A 15,717-nucleotide genomic window follows, 5' to 3' on the forward strand; every position below is an offset into this window, starting at 1 on the left:
AAAAGGCTTTTGAAGCTTCTAACATTGTCTATTCTCCAGTAAAATGGCAAGGAAACAACTGGTATTTAAAAAAGACTCTCCACTCTGGAAGATTCACGGTTTAAAAGCAAATAAGCAACAGCGAGCACACATTTCTGGAATGCATTCTCAGCATTCACCCCACTCAACAGCAATTAAAATAGCTGGCCAAAGGTAATGCAAACACTCGTTGTGCATGAGATACGAATAGCACAACATCAGGATGAACCCACTGACTGTGTATGAAGCTACATACAGCACTCTACACATATACACAGGTACATATATACAAATAGAGATCCAGACATAAATTATTGTATTGCCAATAACATGCAGATGGCAAGACCAAATGTAAGTGTGTAAAGATATTGAAATGACAAGACTTCACTACAATGAATTCATGATCAACGACCGAAATGTCACAACTTTTTGAATTGTTACCATGTAAACAATTTATCCTTGTATTGTAAGTGGTGGTGCATATTAAGTAAGACTACTGTTAGTACATGCAAGGTCTTATTCTATCAACTAAAGATACATGGATTTAGCACGTTTTTTTGAATTGCAAGTCCTCTACGATTTGTCCAAAGAATGTACAATGTTGTACTAAACAATATCACAGTGAAAGATAACTTCTGGCAATTTAGCAACTTGATTTGGCAGGTACTTATTTATCTACTCAGGTTCTCACTTCAAATGCATATGGTTAAGAAATCAGAAGGGAAAGACATAGTGCAATTGCATTCCTACAAACATTTAAATACAAAACTAGGACAATATAACTTCCACACTATGTTGTTCCACAAGGTTGTTGAAAATATTTTAAATGTTTCCCCCCCCCCACCCCTATAAAGGAATATACTTCTGTACATTCATTTTGTTCATGTGTTTTGATATATGGCTCCCTATCCGAGCTAGGGAGTAACACTGTACTTCAACTGTAGCTGTTCAGGACAATAACTTCAGGAGGCATGTTAAACAGATGGTGTATTAGCAGTATATTATGTGGTTAGCGCCACATGTATGGGAGAATTGTGCCTATGGAGCAAATGTCTCCAAAGCTTTCTACACAGGGGGCTTTATTCCCATGTTATATCTGGTTCCACCATGATCAACTAGTAGCAATTTTGTGGTAAGGCAGTCCTGTATTAATAACACAATGCAGTAATCCAGATAGATCCTGGTCCTGGGTAACATCCAGGTTCAGGAGCAGCTTCCTCAGAAACAACCATCAGGCTAATGAACACTACGAACTCCAACTAAACTCTGATCTGCCTTGACTGCACTAGGGGCTTTGGGCTGGGGTATTGATTTTGTCTTTACACTATGTTCTTTGTTCTTATACATTAAACTTCTTATTGTGGTTTATTTTGGTGACTACCGCGTGCTATGTTTCCATATCTGTTGTGCTGCTGCAAGTAGGAACGTCATTGTGTAGGAAGGAACTGCAGATGCTGGTTTAAGCCAAGGATAGACAGTTTAAAGGATCTGGGAGAAAAGGGTCTCGACCCGAAACGTCACCTATTCCTTTTCTCCAGAGATGCTGTCTGACCTGCTGAGTTACTCCAGCTTTTTGTGTCTATCTTCAGTAGGAATTTCATTGTTCTGGATATATTCGGGATATATGACAATAAAACACTTGACTCGCGACTTATATCGTCTTCAAGTTCCAATGTTCCTAGCTGCTGACTGTCCAGCTGATTTTTTTTACATCCAAAATGCCTGCTTCTTACCCCCTACAACTGGGAGACTGACATGAAAGTCTCCTGGCTTGCTGGTTTACGGAGGGAAGCAGCACTTTCTAACTCAGTGCTAGCTGTAAGCCCACACTTGAAATTTATCACAGGGCAAACTGTGTAAGCTCAAGTATATATACAAGATAATTTTAATTGTCACTTGTGCCAGATGGCACAGTGAAATGAATTCCCATACAGCCATACAATAAAAATAAACAGGACTCAACACACTATAGATTTCAACACAAAACATCCCCACACAGCAGAACCAAAGTTTCCCACTGTGTGGGAAGGCACCAAAGTCAGTCTTCTTCCTCCACTGTTCCCCGTGGTCAGGGTCTCCCCAAGCCCTCCGCAGTTGCAGCTACGGGCGGCCCGATGACCAGGACCGCTCGCCGGGATGATACCAGTCCGACGTCGGGGCTGCGGGACGTCCTCAGCGGCGTGGACACCAGAGTCGGCCCCCTCCTACCGGAGTCGGCGGCTTCCAAAGTCCGTAGGCCGCGCCGGATGGAGACTGCTGCTGTAGGCCCTCTGCAAGGCGCCCCAGGACTCTGCGATGTTGTTCAGCGCCGCCCGCGTTGGAAGCTCTCCGCACCAGAGCTCCACGATGTTGGAGCAACGGCCCAACGCTCCGGAGCTCCAAACGGCGACACAGGACGGCATCGCCCGCTCCGCGGTGACTCCAGCGCTGCGCCGCCGCTGTAGCAGCCCTGGTCCGGTTCCCGGTCCCCGGCAGGAAAGGCCACTCCGATCCAGCTGGTAGGCCGCGAGGTGGGGGGCGAGGACGCGACTCGGAGAAATAGTCGCCTCCCCGCCAGGAAGAGACTTGGAGACGGTTTCCCCCTTACCCTGCCCCCCTCCCCCACATAGAAAAGTTAAAGTTTCCCCCGAAAACAGACTTTAGACTAACTAAAAATAATAAAAAAGATAGAAATGACATACAGGCTGTAGGTAGAGGCTGCTGCCAGTGCAGCGCCCCTAGTGGCGAAATTGATAACAACTGGTAAAAATATGGAATACTAAGAAACCCCAAGTAACAAATACAATTGCAGCTACCACTAACTGGATAAAATATAATATATACACACATTTCCCACATTTGATGTGTCATGAAATAGTTTTGTTTTAAAGGAGTTGAACTATTATACAGAATGATAAACAATTACAAACAAAATAGCAAAACTTAAAAAGCATAGAAATATATTTTGTTTTTACACATCGGATCCAAAACTCTCATCCTTTCAAATGCTGGAGCTCTTTCGAAGACATCAAAACACCTATGGATCATTTGAACTTAGAACTTGTTTTAAAGTGTTCTGGATGAATGAAGCCATTCTGCTTTAAACTCCCATCCCATTCTGTTCAATCATACAAGACCCTCCTGTACATTAAAACAAATTCAGCAAGTAAACAATTAGAACAATGCTCTACATATAATGACCGACCAGAAGGGTATAAAGAAAATGCATACGTGGTATTTTTTCCACTGTCATGTCCAAATGGATCCTCGACAGGAGAGGAGGTTGTGACATGGTCTCTTGGAATCTGTATTGCACATGTAGTCAGATTAGCCGAGCCTCCATACCTCTACCTCGAAAAGAATCCAGTGTTGCAGTATACCAGATGCAGAGGATTAAAGAAATCTTGGGTTTTTTTTTTTTAAAAGAGAAGCCAAAGAAAGTTAAGTACCACCTACAGATTGTCAAAACAGGATTCTACCTTTTCATCAATCAACATTGCAGACAAACTAATACACATTCAGTAGCTAGCAGCTAGTAGATTTTCAGGTGTAATGTGGACCTTCCCCAGGAGTGGCTACTTGATTATCTGTGGCATATCGCTCCAAGCTTTTGCCTTTTTCTTCGCAAGTTCCATCCACGATGGCTGGTTGGATGAAGGGGAGATTTTATCTTTGCTGTGTTGATCTTTTCCATCTTTGTCGGCGGTGTTCTGTGTCGTTGATGACGAATGCTTATTTACTAAAACAAAACAAGATTTTTTTTTTAAAATGCATGCAGGTTGGGAACAATGCACTTCACGTATTGCACTTAATTCAGGGGCGGAAATCCCGGGGGGGGGGGGGGCAGGGGGGGACACACGTACCCCCTCTGTTGTGAGAGGTGGTGGACATCCCCCCCCCCCCAAAGTTTTTGTAATCCGGATTTTAAAACCCGGTGAAATCTCCGCTTTCCGCGAGACAGTGGGGGTGGCACTGCTGATCGAGGGCACCGATTGGGCGAGAGAGACATCGGTCAGCAGGCAATGGGGGCGGGACATAATGATTCAGCCAGATCATTGGAGGAGGGAGGAGTAGGGAGGGTGGGACTGAGGACAGAGCGCGGTGATTGGAGGAGGGAGACGTGGCACAGACCTGCACCTCATCCACAGCCAGGATCGATCCCGGCTCTCCGGCGTGTCCCGTCCCCATCCAAGTGCCCCCCCCCCCCCCCCCCCCCCACCCGCGGGTGGCCAGAGGTGTCGGGAGTCAGACGGGAGCTGTATCCCCAGGCCCACAGGCAGCGCAGAGAAGCAGCGCTAAACCCAACTCAACTCTGCCTGTACTGCCAGGTTAACCTTCAGCCCTGCCTGGACTTACGGGAAATATGGCCAGCGCGGAGAAGCAGCACTGGTGTCCCGTCAGTCCAGGCAGGGCTCTAGATTAAACCAGCGAGACAGGCAGAGTTGAGCTGCATTTAGCGCTGGATTGAGTCTCCGAAGCTTCGTGCACGCGTGAGTGTGCGCATATGCACACGGCTGGCAAAAAATTGTGTCCCCCCCCTGTCCCCTCCATATTTAGATAGCGATTTCCGTGCCTGACACTTATTTAAACCAAACTTGCAATTTTACAGTGTCTTGTCTCATCTGTTAGAAACATTTCAAAGCACCTTACAAAACGCAGATGGCTTTGACTTGGGAATGTTTTATACAAGTATGAACATAAAGTTACAAAAATAATATTACAAAATATCATTCTAAATAATTAATAATAAAAAGTGAGTTCCTCTACTGTGTATTAAATTATGTTATAATTGGGATATTAAAGAAATTAATCAGCCATTAATAATCATAATGAAAAAATGTGTTGAACTACGATATTTATCAACAAAACATTATTAAGCGTAATTACTTTTCTCTACTTTTAACGCAGCACTGCTTAATTAATTCGACACAGTCCCTCTTGATTAGTTCTGTGTGCATTTTCCGGTGCTACTTGCTACAGACTCAAGTGTGGTTATTATTTTCAGTGCTGATCTCCATTCATCTACGCAATAAATTGTGTGGAAGTTGTGGAGAAAATCTGCAAATGAATACCGGAAGCCCTAAACTATTTTTGGGGCAGGGCATTTCAAATCTGGCCACCACTCTAATGCCTCTGTCCCACTTAGGAAACGTGAATGGAAATCTCTAGAGACTTTGCGCCCCACCCAAGGTTTCCGTGCGGTTCCCGGAGGTTTTTGTCAGTCTCCCTACCTGCTTCCACTACCTGCAACCCCTGGCAACCACCTGCAACCTCCGGGAACCACACGGAAACCTTGGGTGGGGAGCAAAGTCTCCAGAGGTTTCCGTTCAGGTTTCCTAAATGGAACAAAGGCATAAGCTTCACCCATTCCTTCTCTTCAGAGATGCTGCCTGTCCCGCTGAGTTACTCCAGCATCTTGTGTCTATCTTCGGTTTATTCCAGCACCTGCAGTTCCCTCATACACAGACTCTTTATACTGTCTCAGTGTACATCTGCTGTACAGTGTCTGAGACGTTGGGTCACCGGTCGATTCGCACGTCCAAGGATGGCTTTTGTTGAGAAAGTTTGTTGTGGAAATGCCTATAATTAATATATTAAAAGAATAAGTGATGTCTTCAGCCTTACCTGTCACAGGACTTGTTTTGGGAGAAGCTTTCTTCTGGGGTTCTGCCAAACATGGCTTCAGTTCCACTCTACTTTCCTGGGTAGGTTTGCCCAAGGTCGACGACTTGGAGGGAGTGCTTTTCGAGTCAACTGGTGTATTTGTGGCCTCCTGGAAAGAAGAACAAGCATTACCTGCAAATGGGGTTTACAATATGTGGAAGGCAACATTGTATGTTACGCATTGAAGCTGAAATGCATTCCAGTATAATGTCAACAAGAGCAACATTAGTCATGCATTCTAAAAATATATTAGGTTAAAGTAAACAACAAAACTGTACCTGGAATTGGCATGTATGATATTAGTTGTAATAATATATTAACCTGCTACAAATGACTAATCTTTGATGTAACACTGCTTTTAAATCAAATATAATTGAGATTTTTTTTTTTGCATTGGATTACTGTGCAAAGATCTGTTTCTGTTCATCATTTGATTTACAACTGGGAGAAAGCATGAGCCTTCCTAGGTACGCAAAAATGCTGTAGAAACTCAGAGGGTGCAGCAGCATCTATGGAGTGAAGGAAATAGGCGACGTTTCAGGCCGAAACCCTCCTTCGGCCCGCTGAGTTTCTCCAGCATTTTTGTGTACCTTCGATTTTCCAACATGTGCAGTTCCTTCCTTATGCGTATCTATGTTCTCCAGGGATGCTGCCTTCACCGTTGAGTTACTTCAGCACTTAGTATTTTTTTTTGTAAACCAGCATCTGCAGTTCCCTGTGTCTCTAGACTTCCTTGCGTGCAGGATTTCAGTAAAAGGAGAAGGCCGGAGAATTTAAACTGGAAGAAAACGAGAACATAGGAGCAGGAGTGGAAACCAAGTCCCTCAAGCCGGCTCTGTTATTCAAGGTGATCGTGGCTGATCTATTCTGGTTTCAACTTCTCTTCAAAAACACAAGGGAAGTTTGCTTGTTGGAATACTGATTAGTACCAGCTCTTCCCCGTATCTTCCCAATAGACCATCCTTGTGAACAACAAGGGCAGCAAAAACCTCTGGCAAATCTTACAGATAGCAAGAACTGGCTGCCATCAAACTGCAAAGAACCAAAGATTTCAGGGTAAGAAGAAAGCCTAGAGACCATCAGAGAATAATGAGAAGACTGCATGAATATGATGGATGTTGAGGAAACTAAGACACTGCATAACTAACACATTTGGAGCTGCAAGCAAATTGACAACTCAGTGGGATAGTTAACAACTAAATGATGCAGGTCAGAGCTCATGCAGCACTCAATAGATAATACTAGACTAAGTGGGACCCGTTGGGTCCCAGCATCACACAGGAGGACTGGTCACCAATGCGATATTTCACCTCTCCATCAATTCCAATATTACTCGCCAGTGTGGGGGGCTTTCTGTTGGGCTAGTATGGGTGTTGTGGGCCGAAGGTACTGGTTTCCAGAGGGCTAGTATAGACATTGTGGGCCAAATGGATTCTTGGGCTGGCAGCTAAATGTTGCAACGATTTTAAAAGCCAAGCCAAGGCAAACAATTGGGCAGCAGCCACCCGACAACCAAAATACATTTTGTGAACACAAACGTGTTAAAAAGGCAGCAGCCACCTTACAGCCACATCAAGGGGATTCACCGTGGAGGAGACGTGCGTTCAGTGTTATTCGCAGCTCAGAGAGCCGTGACCCGCTCGCTTCCTGGGTCTGGCAGAGACTTAGTGAGGGACTACACTTCCGGACTTTATAGTCCCTCCCCCCTGCCGCCAGCAGGGGCAGCAGAGAGAATGGGGAATTTTTTTTTAAACATTAATATCTCTCTGATTTTTCATCGATGGGAAAAATCCTCCGGTTGCCAAAAATGACGGTGGTAGCGTTCTCTCGGAAATCACACCACAGCAAGCCAAAAGCGGTTAAGGTCAGACTTTTAGTAATATAGATAACATAAAACGTTCAATTAAAACATTATTGATGCAAAACAAAACAAAAGCCCAAAGTCTCTAATGCACTCCTTGAAGTCATGGTTTTTGATGGCTGTGGGAAGCAGCTGTTCCTGAACCCGGTTTTCAGACTCCTTGAAGACAATAATAAATTAAACTAAACTAAAACTTACATTGCGATAGCAAGCTGATGAAAATATTTGCCCCTCACTCGAGGGCAGCACGATGGCGCAGCGGTAGAGTTGCTGCCTTACAGCACTAGACACCCGGGTTCGATCCTGACTACGGGTGCTCTCTGTATGGAATTTGTACTTCTCCCCGTGACCTGCGTGGGTTTTCCTCGAGAGCTCCAGTTTCCACTCGCACTCCAAAGACAGACAGGTTTGTAGGTTGATTAGCTTTGGTAAAATTGAAATTTGTCCTTTGTGTGTAGAATAGTGTTAGTGTGCGGGGATCGCTAGTAGGCACGGACTCGGGGGGCCGAAGGGCCTCTTTCCACGCTGTATCTCTAAACTAAACTTGATTTTGGTCAATTTGGCCTCTTCTTCCAACACTCCTTCTTTAGATTTCACGGCAGGTGAATGGTAAACCTTATTTTCTTTATTATCAGCGCTGTTTGGGAATTGGTCCACAGATGTGCTGTAACATGGTATATAGGAAAGAGCCCTGCACACTTAAACCCCTGTCGGGAACTGAAGGGAGCGACAATCAATTGCCACGGATGCAAATAATGTCATACACAAGAAAGGGCAGATGCTGGTTGACAAAAAGTGAACACACGGTGCTGGAGTAACACTATGACGCGGCAGAATTTTGGAAACGTCATCCCGTCACCCATTCCTTCTCTCCAGAGATGCTGCCTGTCCTGCTGAGTGACCATACTGAGGGAATTCCCACGTATATGAAGCAGAAAGAAACGCTCTGGCACTGGAAGTTGCGCATTTTCCCTTTGCCAGTCATATCAATAGATGCAGCCGTGCTGAATTCTATCTTTAACTTAAAGCCACAGGATGGAGCTGTTTTCTTTAACACTGTTGCTTCGCCGCCACCACCTCCCTGCTGCACAATGGCAGCGAGTGCGGGGCCGAGATCCTGCCTAGTTTTTTTAAGTTCTGAAATTGAATAACATTCAATACTGAATCAGAATATACTTACTGAATGAGATGCTGTCCAGCTCCTCTATTTGATACTTAAAACAGACCTTCATTCACGGTTGACTCAAGAGTAACTCGGGAGAGGAACTTGGTAAGTTGGGAGAGGAACTTGGTACATCACAGAAATGAGAAGTAAACTTGGAATCTCGTAGACAACCACGAGTGTGATTTTTTCTTTCACTCGGGATCACTCGTGGGTGGATTTGCACCGTGAGATAGGGCCATTAACTAGCTGCAAACCTGGGGCCATGTTCCAAGGAGGGCTGTGGTCAACAAACTAGATTCCCTCATTTGTTCGAAACTTAACTGTTGAAAAGTTTGAGAAGTAAAGGAGATTTATCTCACTCTCCTCACCCTAATAAACGGCACAGGTGATCCATCACCGAAAGATTGATGTGTGCTTGGGGAAATTAGAAGCATTTACACCTTGTCAGGCTGTCACTTTCCAGAAGCTTCTGTCATTCAGCAGTAAGAATCAAATCACATAAGCGTACTGCTTATAAAAATCAGCATGTCAGACACTGCCATAGATTAATAATTGTTCTTACATTTGAAAGAAACTCCTGCTTGTTGAGATATCCAATTTGTCACTTTTGGACAGCAGTGTTTGGTTTTCTCTCTTTCTCACTGAAATACTTCTTTGCTGTTAAATTAACAGTCAGCTTATCAGAGAGGCATCTCCTTTCATTTACCGCAACGGCATTAGTGAAGTCAGTGCAGTCACATCAAATTAACCCAAAAGCAAAGTTCTGGACCAGTTTTCTCTTGTTCCGACAGTCAAGGCTTCTGTTTAATTCACACCTAATGGTCAGTGGCAGATGTTAGAAAAGCAAAATATATTTGTCCAGGATGTCCAAGTGTAGTTAATCCAATGCAGAACAGGTGGCACTTGGTAGAGTTGCTGCTTCACAATGCCAGAGACTCGGGTTCAATCATGGCCATGGGTGCTCTCTGTATGGAGTTTGCACGTTTTTAGTTCTAGTCACGTGTACTGAGGAACAGTGAAAAGCTTTTGTTCCCCGCTACCGTTCTCCCTGTGACTGCGTGGACTTCCTCCGGGCGCTCCAGTTTCTTTCCACTTCCCAAAGACGTGCGGGTTTGTAGGTTAATTGGGTATAGTTTGTCAGGAGTGGACGCGTGAACAGGATAACATAGAACTAGTGTGAACAGGTGATTTATGGTAGATGTGGACTCGGTGAGCCGAACAGCCTGTTTCTATGCTGTAGCTCCAAACGAAACACAAGTAAACTTAACAACACCAACATCAATGGGGTGGCACTGTGGCACAGTGGCTGCCTTACAGCACCAGACACCCGGGTTCGATCATAACCATGGGTGCTATCTGTACGGAGTTTGTACGTTCTCCTTGTGACCACATGGGTGCTCCGGTTTCCTCCCATACTCCAGAGACATACAGGTTTGTCAGTTAATTGTCCCTATTGTGTTGGATAGTATTATGCCCCTGTCCCACTTAGGAAACCCGAACGGAAACGTCTGGAGACTTTGCGCCCCACCCAAGGTTTCCGTGCGGTTCCCGGAGGTTGCACGTGGTTGCCGGAGGTTGCCGGTAGTGGAAGCAGGTAGGGAGACTGACAAAAACCTCCGGGAACCGCACGGGTGGGGCGCAAAGTCTCCAGAGGTTTCCGTTCAGGTTTCCTAAGTGGGACAGGGGCATTTGTGTACGGGCTGATCGCTGGTCAGCGAGGCCTCTTTCCGCACTGTATCTCTAAAGTCTAAAGTAAATTCCAAAGCAACTTTACATAGCAAAAAATCGCAAGGTATTTCGCTGCAGTGGAAATGCAAAAAATAAATCTGATTCTAACCCACGCAGTTGATATTAAAAAGATTACCAAAAGCTTGAACAAAGAGGTTAGATCTATAGAGCATTTTAAGGGGAGTGCAGATTAGGAGAGACTTCTAAACTCTAGCTGAAGGCATAGCTGTCATTGGTGCAGCGACTATGCCGCTCTGCAATTTACAGAGGTCATAAGTAAAAGGATAAAATCCTGTGAAAAACACAGGTTGAAGCAAATGTGATTATTTGCATCCATCTCCACAATGGGATATGTTAAAGTGACAACTGTCGCTAGATCATAGAAAATGACTTGTGAGTATGGACTGGGGGATGAGAAATCTCACATAGGAAGAAACTGCATAGAAACATAGAAACATAGAAAAAAGGTGCAGGAGGAGGCCATTCGGCCCTTCGAGCCAGCACCCGCCATTCATTGTGATCATGGCTGATCGTCCCCTATCAATAACCCGTGCCTGCCTTCTCCCCATATCCCTTGACTCCACTAGCCCCTAGAGCTCTATCTAACTCTCTCTTAAATCCATCCAGTGATTTGGCCTCCATTGCCCTCTGTGGCAGGGAATTCCATAAATTCACAACTCTCTGGGTGTTTTTTCTCACCTCAGTCTTAAATGACCTCCCCTTTATTCTAAGTGTGGTCCCTGGTTCTGGGCTCGCCCAACATTGGGAACATTTTTCCTGCTTGTCCAGTCCTTTTATAATTTTATATGTTTCTATAAGATCCCCCTCATCCTTCTAAACTCCAGTGAATACAAACAAGCCTAGTCTTTTCAATCTTTCTTCATATGACAGTCCTGCCATCCCAGGGATCAATCTCGTGAACCTACGCTGCACTGCCTCAATCACAAGGATGTCCTTCCTCAAATTAGGAGACCAAAACAGTACACAATACTCCAGATGTGGTCTCACCAGAGCCCTATACAACTGCTGAAGAACCTGTTTACTCCTATACTGAAATCCAGATGCTGGTTTAAACCGAAGGTGAACACAAAAAGCTGGAGTAAGTCAGCGAGACAGGTAACATCTCTGGAGAGAAGGAATGGGTAATGTTTCAACCTGAAACGTCACCCATTCCTTCTCTCCCGAGATGCTGCCTGTCCGGCTGAGTTACTCCAGCTTTTTGTGTGTCTGTCTTCAGTGAGAAATCTTACTTGCTCTTTCACATTGGTGAAACATTCCTTCCTTTACTTGAGTGATTTCACGTAAGAACACATGAAATAGAAACGGGGATGTAGAAAGGAACTGAAGATGCTGGTTTACATTAAAGATACACGCTTTAACTCCCATTCCCATACTGACCTTTCTGTACTGGGGTTCCTCCACTGTCTGAGTGAGGACAAACACAAACTGGAGGAACAGCACCTCATATTTTGCTTGGGCAGCTTACAACCCAGCGGTATGAATGTTGATTTTTCTAACCTCAAGTAACCCTTGCATCCCCTCTCCCTCCCCCACCCTAGCCATCCGACTAGTTTCACTGTCATCGTGCTTAGTTTCACTGCTAGTATGCACTCGTTATCCCATCGTCCGCAGCCAACACTGGACCATTGTGGGCTCCACCTTTCCTTGATCATCGTTGCAGGCTTTGATTTGTTCTTTTCATAGTTTTCATTCATTTGTTCTTCATGCCTTTTCATATCTCTAGTTTCCCTCTCCCCTAACTCTCAGCCTGAAGAAGGGTCTCCACCTAAAACATCACCTAAGGTCGTAAAGTCATAAGGAATAGGAGTAGAATTAGGCCATTCGACCTACCAAGTCTACTCCGCCATTCAATCATGGCTGATCTATCTCTCTCTCCTAATGCCCCTGTCCCACTTAGGAAACCTGAACAGAAACCTCTGGAGACTTTGCGCTCCACCCAAGGTTTCCGTGCGGTTCCCGGAGGTCTTTGTCAGTCTCCCTACCTGCTTCCACTACCTGCAACCTCCGGCAACCACCTGCAACCTCCGGGAACCGCACAGAAACCTTGGGTGGGGTGCAAAGTCTCCAGAAATTTCCGTTCCGCTTTCCTAAGTGGGACAGGGGCATAACCCCATATCCTGCCTCCTCCCCATAACCTCTGAATCCTGTACTAATCAAGAAACTATGTATCTCTGCCTTAAAATATATTCCTTTTCTCCAGAGATGCTGTCTGAGCCGCTGAGTTAACTCCAGCATTTTGCGTTTAAATAGAACCAAGAGTTAGTCCGATGGTTTCTTGTAAATGCAGGACATTGTCCACAAATATTTTGGGTGCAAACAATTCATACTGTTTCTGTAATACTGTGCCTTTAAATAGATTCCACAATGACTGTGGAAGCATCATCCACTGGTGAACAACCACACTTTGGATTTATGCAGGACTGGGACAGAATAGTTAATGGCAAATCTTGTCTAAGTGAAATATTCAAATAAGACAAACTGTTGGCACCAATTATCTCCAAACTAATTGCTTTAAACATTTAAAACGTTTTTGAATTGAAAGTACAATTAGAATGAATACTTTATCATTTACATTGCAATGAAAATCAATTCAAGACACCCTGTTCAATTTAAAAGCCGACTTAACACTTAGGAAATGCTAATTTTTACCTCTTCCCCTCACCCTCTCTCTGTAGAACCCAGCTTCCTTGATCATGTGTTTTCATCGTTTATCCTAATTCTTCTTTTGAACATAGAAACCTAGGAAATAAGAGCAGGAGTAGGCCATTCGGCCCTTCGAGCCAGCACCGCCATTCAATATGACCATGGCTGATCATCCAAAATCAGTCCCCCGTTCCTGCTTTTTCCCCATATCCCTTGATTCCATTAGCCCTAAGAGCTATATCTAACTCTCTCTTGAATACATCCAGTGAATTGACCTCCATTGCTGTCTGTGGCAGAGAATTCCAGAGATTCACAACTCTCCGGGTGAAAAGGTTTTTGCTCATCTCTGTCCTAAATGGCCTACCCCTTATTCTTAAACTGTGACCCCTGGTTTTGGACTTCCCCAACATGGGGAACATTTTTCATACATCTAGCCTGTCCAATCCCTTAATAATTTAATATGTTTCTATAAGATCCACTCTCATCCTTCTAAATTCCAGTGAATATGTTCAGTCGATCCATTCCTTCATCATATGTCAGTCCCGCCATCCTGGGATTAACCTGGTGAACTCCCTCAGTAACAAGAAAGTCCTTCCTCAAATTACGAGACCAAAATTGCGCACAATACTCCAGTTGAGGTCTCACCGGGATCCTGTACAACTGCAGTAAGACCTCCTTGCTCCCATACTCAAATCCACTCGCTATGAAGGCCAGCATGTCATTAGCTTTCTTCCCTACCTGCTGTACCTGCATGCTTACTTTCAGTGACTGATGTACAAGGACACCCAGGTCTCGTTGCATCTCCCCGTTTCCTTATCTGACACCATTCAGATAATAATCTGCCATCTTGTTCTTGCCACCAAAGTGGAGAACCTCGCATTTATCCACATTATACTGCATCTGCCCATTCAGCCAACCGATCCAAGTCACCCTGCAGCCTCATGGCATCCTCTTCGCAGCTCACACTGCCACCCAGCTTTATGTCATCTGCAAACTTGGAGTCGTTGCATTTAATTCCTTTGTCTAAATCGTCAATATATATTGTAAATAACCGGGGTCCCATCACTGAGCCTTGTGGCACCCTGCTCCTGTGCCTTAGCGTCAATCTTTGAAGCACAACATTCGTTTCACATTGTGCTATTTAAATCCGAGTTGCTGTTAATTTTTTTTAAATATGTGAAAGGTTTTGTTTTCAATCGCAGTCTGATAATAAATAGGAAGCACAAACAAATCCACAATACATGAAAGATAGAAAATAGGTGCAGGAGGAGGCCATTCGGCCCCTTCGAGCCAACACTGCACCGCTGAAAGATATAGCCAAAATTCAACGTTAAGATTACAAGTCACATTGATTAAGTACTGAGTTTTATTGAAGGAAATGGAGGACACTGTGGAAAATTGTGAAGATGTAATTATGATCACTGTGCGACATAGCATATGAAAGGGGAATGAAGATAAAGCCCAGCACAGTGCAATGTTACCTTCTCAATCTCTTGCTTCTCGGTTACAGCTTTGACTTCCTTGGTTGGCACCTTAGCTTCTTTGCCGATGTATTGCTCTTGGTAACCCTTTTGCTTTTGCCTTGCCATAGTCACCCAAGCTGGTATTGCGGAGTCCTCCGTAACAGAGCCATTGTCCTGTGCATTTTTGGTAAAGGGTTGCCCTTTGTCTGCTGAAAAGAGGCAATAAAAGCAATTTTTTCACATCTCAGCAAATTACAAAGATTCCCAATCCATTAGTCTCTCATGAACAAAGGCACTGTGGCTTATAACATAGCATTAAATAAAGAGGACTTTTACTAAAGTGATTTTTGTGATACTCATTTCAAAGTATATATAGATATGATTAAATGTTCAATTATTTTATTTCAAAGCTTTTTTGTTTATTTGATTGATTTATGGAACAAAGTGTTAGTTTCCAGGCAATGTAAGAGCTGGCTGCATCCACACTCACTGCAGTTTTAGAAAGAAGAGAGGTGATCTTATTAACACATATCAGATCCTGACAGAGATTGACAGAATAGATGCTGGGAGGATGTTTCTTCTTGTCTAAAATTAGACAATGCCAGCTTCAGAATAAGATGGCATAAGATTTACACAAGGAACTGCAAATGCTGGTTAACCAAAAAAGACACAAAGTGCTGGAGTAAAACAGACTGACGAAGGGTCCCAACTCAAAAAATCATCGATCCATGTTCACCAAAGATTTGTGCCTGACCTGCTGAGTTAATCCAGCACTTGGTGCCTTTTTTTCTCTTAAGGTGTGGAGCAGTTCCTACTCTAAGGCACAAGAATCTTTTGAATTCTCTAGCCCAGGATGACCTAGAGACCAGGTCATCGAGTGGGTACAAGGATAGTCAGTCAAGATAATATGGGGAGCAGTCAGGAAAGTTGAGACCAAGAAGGCAAAATAGACTGCAGATGCTGAAATATTGAGCAAAAAAACAAATTGTTAGAATAACTCAGCAGGTCAGGCAGTATCTGTTAATGGAAATGAAGAAGCCACTGAAAAAGGGTCCTGACCCGAAATCTGGTCTGTCTAGGGTGAGATCAAGGTCACCTCGACCACAATCTTAATGAATGACTTGAAAATATAATTTGCCTTACTTTCTACTTCATAGCAGAAATAATAGGGGGGA

General features: G+C 44.1%; 1 protein-coding gene across 10 annotated transcripts in view; it reads right to left on the reverse strand.

The window, feature by feature from the left end:
- Positions 1-3,422: 3,422 nt before the first annotated feature.
- The window catches only part of LOC129697863 (CRACD-like protein), a 178,529-nt gene continuing 166,234 nt past the window's right edge, over positions 3,423-15,717 (reverse strand). For 9 of the 10 annotated variants that reach the window (XM_055636553.1, XM_055636555.1, XM_055636554.1 and 6 more), the window contains 3 exons: positions 14,561-14,751; positions 5,623-5,770; positions 3,423-3,736 (listed from right to left, as the gene is read on the reverse strand). In XM_055636553.1, the coding sequence (XP_055492528.1) occupies positions 3,573-3,736; positions 5,623-5,770; positions 14,561-14,751 (503 nt within the window). In that variant the 3' untranslated portion in view covers positions 3,423-3,572. The remainder of the gene's footprint in view (positions 3,737-5,622; positions 5,771-14,560; positions 14,752-15,717) is intronic. The other variant, XM_055636549.1, reaches the window with a different exon arrangement.

This window comes from Leucoraja erinacea, chromosome 6 (assembly GCF_028641065.1).
Source record: "Leucoraja erinacea ecotype New England chromosome 6, Leri_hhj_1, whole genome shotgun sequence".
NCBI lineage: Eukaryota > Metazoa > Chordata > Chondrichthyes > Rajiformes > Rajidae > Leucoraja > Leucoraja erinaceus.